Source organism: Quercus lobata, chromosome 3, assembly GCF_001633185.2.
Source record: "Quercus lobata isolate SW786 chromosome 3, ValleyOak3.0 Primary Assembly, whole genome shotgun sequence".
NCBI classification, from domain to species: Eukaryota; Viridiplantae; Streptophyta; class Magnoliopsida; order Fagales; family Fagaceae; genus Quercus; species Quercus lobata.
In genome coordinates, this window is record NC_044906.1 from 5,712,541 (window position 1) to 5,723,956 (window position 11,416).

General features: G+C 35.4%; 1 protein-coding gene across 1 annotated transcript; it reads left to right on the plus strand.

The window, feature by feature from the left end:
• The first annotated feature begins 2,617 nt into the window (after positions 1-2,617).
• LOC115980179 lies at positions 2,618-4,855 on the plus strand. The gene has a single exon (XM_031102460.1). The coding sequence runs from the start codon at positions 2,618-2,620 to the stop codon at positions 4,853-4,855; it is 2,238 nt and encodes a 745-aa protein (XP_030958320.1).
• Positions 4,856-11,416: the final 6,561 nt, after the last annotated feature.

Below are 11,416 nucleotides of genomic sequence, written 5' to 3' on the forward strand. Positions count from 1 at the left end.
AGACATAGTATCCTTAACTAAATGTCTAAAGGTGGAAAGAAACATATCACCTCTTCTAGGGGAATTGATGACAATTTCCAAATCTCCTTCTATTATGGAATCGTGGAGACCTATTTCGTGGAAAAAAAGAGTTGCTCACCTATTTGCAAGCTGTTAGGGTCATATTTTCTTTGTAATTGACTAAACTTTTGACAAAATGCACTTTACTTGTAAATTAGGTAGATCTAAGTTGGATTTGATACATATCAAGTACTTGTATTAAAAACATGAAGATCGATCCAAGAAACAAGTTAAGAAAAGCCGCTATACTGAAACTCGGTAGATAGCTCAACAAAAAGTTACTATCAAGATTTACTGGGCAGCTTGACACAAGCTCGATACTAGGTCGATCTATCGAGCTTTACAAATTCAAAATTTCCAAATTTGAATTTCGGTCCATATTGATGTATTTGTTTAGAGTTTCTTTTCTCACAATCCTAGACATATATAAGGCTTATTTTAAGAGCTGTCACACATAAATACAATGAACAAGAGTTTAATTTTCTTTGAGAGAAGCTACTGTGTTTGTACGCCATAGGGTTTTATAACCAAATGCTTCCTAATCTTCATCGTTTATGAAGTGAAGAACTTTGCAGCCAACAACAATGATTCAAGTTGCTGGAGTTAGTCATGTACTAGGATCCTTGCAAAAGGTTAGTCACAGATTGGAGATTTGTGCATCAAAGGAAAGAAGACTGCTACAAGATCAAGTCCAATTGGGTATTGGAGAGAAGGTTCAACTATAAGTTGATATTTTAGGATAGGCCAGAGTAGTGCTAAGATTCCTCATACTTGTAACTATTTGATTATTGATTAGAGGATTTTTGGGAATAATGACCTTAAATTCACCTCGTGAGGTTTTCCCTTGTGAAAGGTATTCCCCATATGTCAACAAATCACCGTATCAATTTAATTTATGTTGCATTTAGTTTATTTGGTGATTTGTTGGTGCCTCCACGATTTGCATTTAATTTGACCTAATTAATCAACTTTGGTAATTAATTTAATTAACCGGGGTCAAGCTATCTTAACCCAATACATGCATTTCAAAAACAACAATAGATGAAGGTTAAGGGATTCTTTCGGACAGAGTAGTCATCACTTCCCCCTCATGATTTCTTATCACCACCCATAGACCGGCTTCACCCATATTGCTCATTATTGTTCATTTCAAGTATTTTTTATACTAAATAATTATAAAATGAATCAGTTTATTGTATGATCAAAATAATATCACTTAAATTGTTTATGGCATCATCAATCTGACCACCAATTGAACCCTAATTGGACCACAAAAATGAAAATAATTGTTTTATTTGTTCTCTATTTTGTCCAAATTTATCCACGTTGCATGCACACAAACAAGAGAGAAAGAAAGAGAAAACTAAAAACCATTCCTTTTTTCGGTTCACAAACATGACTAACTTGACCTAATTTTTCGTCACTAGACTCAAGTTTGAATGGAAAATCCCTTATAAGAGATCAATTTTAAGGTTACGGGTTAAAGCCCATAAAACTTTGGTGTAATAGTTCAACATAATCATGCACGTTGTATTTGTACAGTGGGTATGACCTCTCTCTTTCTCTCTCTCTCTCAAAGAGAATATTATTGGAATAAAAATTTTGTGAAATATGTAACCAAGTGTCCGTTTAGCCAAAATTATTTTTGCCAACTTATTTTATCATTCAGCTTATTTTTGCTACTATTTATGGGTCCATTGTACTATTTCAGCTAACTTTTACTTTTATCTACAACACTTTCAGCAAAAAGTTTTCAGTTTCAACAAAATAAATAGATACCAAACGGACCTCAAATGAGTAGAATTTCATGAATTCTAGCTTGGTCGTGCACAAGTCATTACAACTAACAAGAAGGACAACATTGGGCTTGGGGGCTTTTCTCTTCATTCCTCAACTTTTGGTCTACCCAATAAAAAAGGGGCCCAATTTTTATTTTTTTATTTTTTTTTTAAGAATTAAATAGGCCTATCTATCAAGCTAGAAATGCTCATGCTCGTTTATCAAAAAAAAAAAAAAACTCATACTTGACGACAGTAGGGGAATTCTGAAAGAAAATTATTCAATAGGGCGCAAGAGGCTGTTAAACTTAATATTGGCCAAAATAATTTTGTTCAATTTATAAAAGTTATATATTAAAACTGTAATATTCATCACTCTTTAGTGGAATGCATAATTTAAAACCTTTACTACCAACTAAAGAATACCAATAGACATCGTTCTTTCTTTTTCACATCAACTTTCATGTTTTAAGGGTGAAAATTTTATTTTTGCCTTCTAAAATGTGTATATTAACTAATTGATTGTTAATATTGCGTAATAGGTAGGGTGTAAAACCACTGTAAAAGAATATTTTCCCCGAAGGAAAAATGCTCTTCCTTTGTGACCCAAAGGAACATTGTTGTGACCCACGGTTTTTAGTTTTTAGTTTACAAATAACACACTGTGAAAGAAACATCCCCCTTCCCTGAATTTGATGATCAAACAAAACAAGTTGCTTCAACTTTTCCTTCTCATTATATCCTTCCTAAGCTGTTGTTTCATCTCCATCAATCCAACCATGTCTTCCTCTGGAGAAATCACGACCCTTCCACAAGAGGAACCCACTGTTTCACAAACCACACTAGAAACTACCTCCACCAAAAACAACAGCAGCAACACTGCCACCATCACCACCAACCCAGACAATAATGGCAACAACAAAGAGGATGGCAGCAACAACAATGGCGGTGGTGACAATCCAGATCAGCAGGTCAAGTTGCCTGGGTTTCAGGATTTCACTCAGGAATTAGGGACTACAACCACGAAGTCACAGACAAAAGAGAAGGTTAACAGCAGTGGAGGAAAGGACAGAATTAGAAACCATTTTAACCATCTTGAGCAGTTACTCGAACAAATGAAAAAGTACTTAACTGAACTTAAGACTTCTCCAGAAGATAAGCGAGGTGAAGAACTAAAAGCGCTGGAAGTGAATCTCCATCGTCTTCTTAAGAGTGAAAATGAGAATGCACCCTCCACTCCTAAAAATCCAAGCAGAAGGCTTAGTGATATCAGAAAGGAAATTTTGAAGTTAAACCAGCAGCTGATTTCATCACTAGACATTCTGTCAAAAGAAAATAGTCCGAAATCTAATAATCTACAGACAAGCAGCGGATCTAATGGGCGCCGCAGTGCAGTCGGTGAATTGGTTAACGTACACCAGAGTCAATTCTTCAGCAGCTGCTCATTTTACAGTGAAATTCAGGACATTTTTGAGGGGCTTGGTGACTTAAGGAAGTTCCTTTTATCATGCTTTACTGTATTCCCAGAAAATGCAGTGGTGAAGAGGAAGATCTTCATATATTGGGGGTTGGGAGAAGGCTTGTTGAATTTGGAGGCTAAAGGAGGATATCCTGAGATAATCGTTGATGGAATTCTTGAAGAATTTCAAGAGAAAGGCTTAATCGAGCCTGCTATAAAAAAGCGAAAGCAGCCCGGGCATGTTAAAAGCTATAGAATGGATCCTCTTGTGCGTTATGCTGTGACTCTGCTTTCCAAGAAAGCCAAGTTTTTTGATTATGATGGTAAGGGGAATGTGCTTCCCCAGAGAGATTGGACTTCTGGTTTAGATTCTAAGGGGAATCCGGTGGTGGATCAAAATGTCTCACGGCCACGCTCTGAAAGGTTGTGTTTGCAAAATATCGTGGAGCCGGACGAGAGGAAACCTTCTACAGTAAATGGTATCAAGCGAACGGTTTCAGATCAAGATTTGGAAAAAGCCGTTACATTATTTAATGTTAATGAGCCTTTTCCTGATCTCGAATTGGCGCGGCTAACAAAGATGAAAGATAAAAATGTGGCACAGATGAAAGAGCCAAGCGCGGCGGACTGGTTATCGAAGATGAAAAGAGCCAAAGTTGTTTGCCTGGGAAGCTGGCCGGGATCAGCTAAATCTCATATCGAAGTGCAGAGCGGAGAATTCTTAAGAGGATTGACAAATATGAAAAGTTTAAGATTCCTTAGCCTTCAAGGGATCTCTAGAATTAAAGAGCTTCCACGTTCCATAGGCCTGCTCAGATCTTTGTTGATCTTAGATCTCAAGGAGTGTCACAATTTGGAGATTCTCTCAGAGGAGATAGCCAATCTCACGAACCTCAGGTACTTGGATGTTTCTGACTGTTATCTGCTAGCTGACATTCCCAAGGGGCTAGGGGCACTCTCAAAACTTCGAGTCCTTAAGGGTTTTGTCATTAGTAATCGGCAAACAATTCGAAGGTCGGGCACTTTAGATGATTTGAAGCGATTGAGGAATCTGAGGCAACTGACCATTAATGCAAGAAGTAAGGACTTCCCTACAGGAAACGATCTAAGTGCTCTCCAAAAGCTTGGTGAAGGAGAACTTCGAAACCTAACAATAGTATGGGGACCAGCTGAGCCAAATAAAGCACCCAAATCAGAAGCTAAGATTGTAGAAGAAACCAAATCAGCTGGAACGGTTCTTATCGTTGAGACGCTTCCACAGCAACTGAAGAAACTGGATCTTCAGTGTTTCCCCAAGTCTACAGCAACGTGGCTGACACCTGAATCTTTGCCAAACCTAGAGAAACTCTACGTAAGAGGAGGAAACCTTGCAACTCTGGGCGAAAGCAAATGGTCCCAGGTTAAGACTTTACGTTTGAAGTACTTGAATGAATTGAAGACAACTTGGATAAAACTGCAAGAATCTTTTCCAAAATTGGAATACTTGGAGAAAGTCAAATGCCCTGGGATCATACTCTGCCCTTGTGACGAGCATGGAGTGTGGATGAAGACTATTTGATCAAATCGAACAAAAGCAGTTTTGAGAGGGATTGGTTGTTGTTCTCTACTGGCCTCACATTATTAAACTATATTATTATTGTCTTATGCTAATTTACTGCTATTTAATTTGAATTTGAATTCTATTTCTTGTTTAAATTCTGTACTTCACTAATGGATGTTACTAAATGAGAATAAATTTCCTCTTATATTATTGTACTTCTTGATTGTTTGTTCAATGCGTGCCATTTGAGAAGATCTTTCATGCTAATTTCTTCATAGTTGAATTTATTTGTCTTTGGAGAAAGACAACACATTTTGTTTTACATTGGCCAAAGAAGTCACATGATTAAATTAAACTGACAAAACCTAATTAGGCACAATATCAGTACCTGTGGCTGTGAAAACTGTACTTCAGTATTATTTTCTTTTCTTTTGACCCCAAAAAAAAAGTATTATTTTCTTTTTCTTTTCTTTTTTCATAAAGGTTATTAATGTATGATGAAAGTTGAATCCCAATAAATAAATAAAATTCAAAACATTAAAGATCAAACTTCTGCTAGTGACTCGAGCATAGGCAAAGTGTGGGAGAGGATAATCTAACAGTTGCCTTTGCAGCTTCATTGGAAGGGTCATATGTAACGGACTTGTTCAATTTCATGGAATTTTAATGGAAAAGACACCCAGAAAGCTGCTGTTATCAGCTAATTGGTATGCTACCAAGTACCAATACAGAGCAATATCTAGTATCTTGTTTTCATGTAGCATCATTGATCAATGTGTCTGACCCTAAACACATATGAAATTGTTAGGACATCTTTCATTTCCATGACAAATTGATCGAATTTTGATTATTTAGTTTGGACATTGTACTTGTAAAATGTTGTGGGAGTTAGTCTTGTATTGGGTAGAAGATGTACGAAGCTGGAATTCAAAATTGCAAGTTGAAGGTCTTCACTTAAGAAAAATTGAAGTTTCCTTTCTCTTTTTTTCTTTTTGATGAAGAAAATTGAAGTTTCAACTGAATCTGTAAGGCGAATTGAGATTATGAAAAGACTATAAGAAGTATTGAGCTACAGTCCTGACTTTGAAATAGACTCTAATCACACTAACAAGACTTACATATTTGTTCACGGTTTATCAAGCTATAATTATAATTTCAAGTTTCAACATTCCTTCATTTTGATGAATGAGTATTTTATTCATACGAATAAAAAGGACCACATCATATTATAGGTAGCTTTGGGTGCATAATATATATCTAACAAAGAGTATAATTTCTTCTTCTTCTTCTTCTTCTTTTAATTCTTATTGTGTAAAATTGGTTTCTTCAAAAATTAATATATTGATGTATGTCTGTTTGAACAACTTATTTAGCTGAAATTGAAAATGTTTTGCTGAAAGTACTGTAGAAAAAGTTAAAAGGTAACTGAAATAGTATAATGGGACCTATGAATAGTACCAAAAGGTGTAATAAGACCCATAAATAGTAAGAAAAACAAGCTAAATAGTGGCAAAAATAAGTTAAATAGTAAAAAAAAAAAAAAAAAAAAAAAAAAGGGTTTCTAAGCCAATGCCAAAACATCTAAATATCTCAAGTTATTTGGAATGGAATAAAGTCCTTTGCATTTCACTTGAAACGGAGAGAGTGCATTTTTATTTTGTGAATTCAAAAGTGTATAAACTGATATGTTTTTTTTTTTAAATTAATTTTTTTTTATGACTCTAAATATATCAATTTTGACTAACTTTTTTCCCTTTTTCTCGGGGCTAAAGGTCACCTACATAGGAAAATTATTAGTTGATCCTTTTTCTAAGCAAATTATATTATACATTTTTACAAAGCAACTTACTCTGCAAATTAGAGAAAGTAAATTTCAGACAGCAAATAAAGTAGGAAAATATTTCAAATGCCAAGGGAAGGATACTTCGCTAGCGTATTCCTCACTTTTGTACCAAGAAATTTCATATTTGTATCACTAGAGCACTAGTATTGGGCGTTGTAAACACCCCTCAATTGTTATTTTACAACCCAAGCCACTCAAAACTCACTCCATCTGAGTTTATAAACTTAAAAGAATTTGCAACCTATGAATAGTAAGGTTGCATATATGCAACGTTACTATTCATAGGTTGTAAAAATATATATATATATATATATTATTTTAATCTTGTGGTTGTGTGTGAAGAGAAAAAGTGAGTGGGAGGAAAAAAAAAGAGAGAATAGTACTTTATATTATTTTATTAGGTAGTTTATATTATTTTATTGGGTTGCATGTAAAAATAAAAATTGGGATGTAAGATGAGTTGTAAAATAGGTTGATAAAATAGATAAAATAATGTTTAAGGATGCAAAATAAGTTTTTTTTTTTTTTTTTTTTTGGTGAGAAGAACTTTATGAGGTTAAAGTAAATTAATAAAAGACAGCTAGGGAACTCCAAATGTCAAGTAAAGAATAAACAGTGATAATTTTTAGGTTCTAAGGAATTAGGAACTAATGTATTAGAACTTCATTTTGTAATTGTTGGCAAACCATGATCAAAACGGTTTTAGTCTTGTTTAGACTTGCTCAAAGTGTATGCTTTTTATGTAAAGTTGGAATCAAGTTACTGTAGAATTTATTGTGTAATTTTGTCTGGCTCGATCGATCGAGAATTAGACTCGACCGATCGAAACTCAGGCAGAACGTTTTTCTGTAGAATTTTCCAACTCAAGACCAAGTCCATATAACGTGTAGGGTTTTATGTTTTGCCCTAGGTATAAAAGGGAAAACCCTAACCACGTTTTATGATACTCCTTATGCTGTGTGTGAGAATCTTTTGTGAGATCTAGTGGTGTTTGCCTTCACACATACTTAGGGTTATCAAGATTTAGGTTAAGAGCTTGATGATCATTCAGTTGCTGCATTAAGAACTTAAAGATACACTAGCGGGAGTGCTTGTACTTGCTGGGAATCCAAGAAAGAAGTAGTCCATGGACTCAGAGCTGTCACGTGATCGTGGTAGTAAGTTTCCTACTCAAGGTAGCAATAAAATGTTAGTGGTCTAAGTCGCTATTGTGTAAACTTCAATTCTTTCATAGTGGATTCAATTTTACCTTGAGGATAGCTAGGTTAAATCATCCCCTGTTTTTTACCAGTTTGGTTTCTTGGGTCATCATATCTTTGTGTTCTTTATTTTCCGCACTTTACATTGATATGATATTTGTGTTAACCTTGATCTGATAATTGGACTAAGTAATCACTTGGCTAATTAACTAAGTTAATCTGATTGTGTTTTAAGGGATCTAAAAATGTACAAGTGGTATCAGAGCAGGTAGCTCTCTTGTTGAAGATCTTTTGATCTCTGAGCTGATCCTTGACCCCTTTTGTCATGGATTCTTGAAAAGTCTTTTGCTAATATGTCATCTTGTCTACTTATTGCTCTTGTCTCTTGTTGCTTTTGTTAAATCTTTCCTTGAGTATCTTGGTATAACTACATGTGATGATAATTATTTGTGTTATACTGCTTTAACAGCCTTAAAGTCGCGTGATTCTTGTCTTTGGTATTTAGATAGTGTTTATTCCAAGCATATGACAAGAAATAAGTTTTATTCAAGACACTCTTTGAAAGAAAGATTGGGACTGTCATGTTCGGAGATGGAAGCAAATTTGTGATCAGAGGCATTGGAACTGTGGACATTCTAAGGTTGCCGGTTTTCGAAGATGTTTGGTATGTTGATGGATTGAAGGCCAACTTACTAAGCTTCAATCAGATTTGTGATAATGGACTTAATGTTCTCTTCACCAAGTATGAATGTGAGATACTTGATGGAGGAGGTAACTATATGTGTATTGGTGTGAGGACAGTTGACAACTGTTATGGTATAACACCAAGTATAAGCAACAAGTGTTTTAGCACAAAGATCAATCAAGTTGACTTATGGCATCAACGATTGGGACATGCGAGCCACAAGTAATTAGAGAAGATTTCCAAGTGTAATGTTGTTATTGGTTTGCCCAAGTTTGAGAAGATAGAAAAATGCATCTGTGGACCATGTTAGATGGGTAAACAAGTGAAGTCCAAACATCCATTTGTAGTTGATGTTCAAACTTCAAGACCTCTAGAGTTATTGCACATTGATCTCATGGGTCCTACTAGAGTTCAGAGTTTAGGTGGAAAGAAATATATTCTAGTTGTTGTAGATGATTTTACTAGATATACTTGGGTTGTGCTTTTGAGAGATAAAGCTGAGGCTCTAGAAAAGATTATTCATTTGTGCAAGAAATTGCAAGTTAAGAAAGATACTATGATAGCAAGAATCAGAAATGATCATGGAAGAGAATTTGAGGATACAAAACTGGCTACCTTTTGCAATGATCAAGGCACACACTAAGAGTTCTCTTCACCCAAGACACCACAACAGAATGGAATAGTGGATCGGAAGAATAGGTTGTTTAGGAGATGGCACGTGTCATGCTACACAATAAGAAGTTGCCCAAATCCATCTGGGGAGAAGCAGTTAACACTGCTTGCCATACATTCAACCAGGTGTATTTTAGACTTGATTCCAAGAAAACTCCCTATGAACTCTGGAGAAGAAAGAAGCCTGTTGTCAAGTATTTCCGGATATTTTGTAGTGACTGTTACATTCTACGTCATAGAGAGAACCTAGAAAAGTTTAATGCCAAGAGCGACAAGGGATACTTTTTGGGATATTCTTCTACTAGTAGAGCATAACAGTCATGGAATCATCAAATGTTATGATCAATGATGAATTATGCCTAGAAACTCTTTCAAAAAACACTGCTCCGGTTCAAGAAAAGATTATGGAGGTTGATGAATCACTCCCTGATGATTATATGGGGAAGCATAGTGATGAAGAGTTGATGGTGTTAAATGATGCAGTTTCAGTGCCATCAAGTTCAGAACCATCCATACCAGTTCATGAAACTCAACAAGAACAACGTGAGTTTAGTCCTTCTTCTGAACAAAAAGCTACCTCCACATCTCTAGTCAAAGGTGCATCTTCTAGAGTAAGATTAAATCATCCTACCACAAACATATTGGGAAGTTTGAATGATAACATGAGACTAAGATCCAAAGCCCTAAGTGTAATTACTCACTCATGTTATCTATCCTAGTTTGAACTGAAAAAGGTGGATGAAGCACTTCAGGATGCTGGTTGGGTTAATTCTATGCATAAAGAACTTCATCAATTTGTTTAGAATGATGTGTGGGAATTAGTTCCTAGACCAAAGGGAGTCAATGTGATTGGAACTAAGTGGATATTTAAGAACAAGTCCGATGAACATGGCACTGTTATCAGAAATAGATCAAGACTTGTTGCTCAAGGTTACACACAAGTGGAAGGGATTGATTTTGATGAGACCTTTGCACCGGTACCAAGACTGGAATCCATTAGAATACTTTTGGCCATAGCAAGTCATCTGAACTTCAAGTTGTATCAAATGGATGTCAAGAGTGCCTTCTTGAATGGTATGTTGCAAGAAGAGGTATATGTTGAACAACCAAAGGGTTTTGTTGATCCTCACAGACCAGATGATGTCTACAAGCTGAAAAGAGCCCTCTATGGTTTGAAACAAGCTCCAGGGCTTGGTATGATAGGTTAACTGCTTATCTCACTAAACATGGATTCAAAAAAAGATTTGCAGATACTAGTCTCTTCATTCAAAAGGATAAGAATTACTTTATAGTAGCTCAAATTTATGTTGATGATATTGTGTTTGGTGTTACTAATGATTCTCTTGCTCAATCTTTTGCAGATGAAATGAAGACGATGTTTGAAATAGGTATGGTTGGAGAACTGACTTATTTTTTGGGATTGCAGGGGAAGCAAACAAATTCTGAAATCTATATCAACCAAGCAAAATATGCTAAGAATCTAGTCAAGAGATTTGGACTTAATAATGTTGCACATGCTAGAACACCAATGGCTAGAAATGCAAAATTAACCAATGATCCATCAGGTGAGTCTATTGATGTTACACTTTATAGAAGCATGATTGGTTGTCTTTTGTATTTAACTGCTAGTCAACCTGATATTACCTTAGTGTTGGTGTCTGTTCTAGATTTCAATCTAATCCTAAGGTTTCACATTTGAATGCTGTTAAAAGAATTATAAAATATGTTGGTGGAACTTGTAATTATGGATTGTTTTATAGTAAAGAGTCAAATCTATCTCTTGCTAGATTTTCTGATTCTGATTGGGCCGACAATGCCGATGATAGAAAAAGCACCACTAGTGGGTGTTTTTATGTAGAAGCCAATCTTGTTACTTGGATGAGTAAAAAGCAAAATTATGTGTCTTTGTCCACTGCAGAGGCAGAATATATTGTTGCTAGAAGTTGTTCTCAACTTCTGCTGATGAAAAAGCTTTTAAGTGATTATAGGATATCACAAGACACCATGGTTGTATATTGTGATAATTCTAGTGCTATTGATATCTCTAAAAACCATGTTCAACATTCTAAGACTAAGCACATAGAGATAAGATATCACTTTATTCGGGATTTGGTTGAATGAAAGATTGTTACCCTTGAGTATATCCCTATTGAACGTCAGAATGCTGACATCTTCACTAA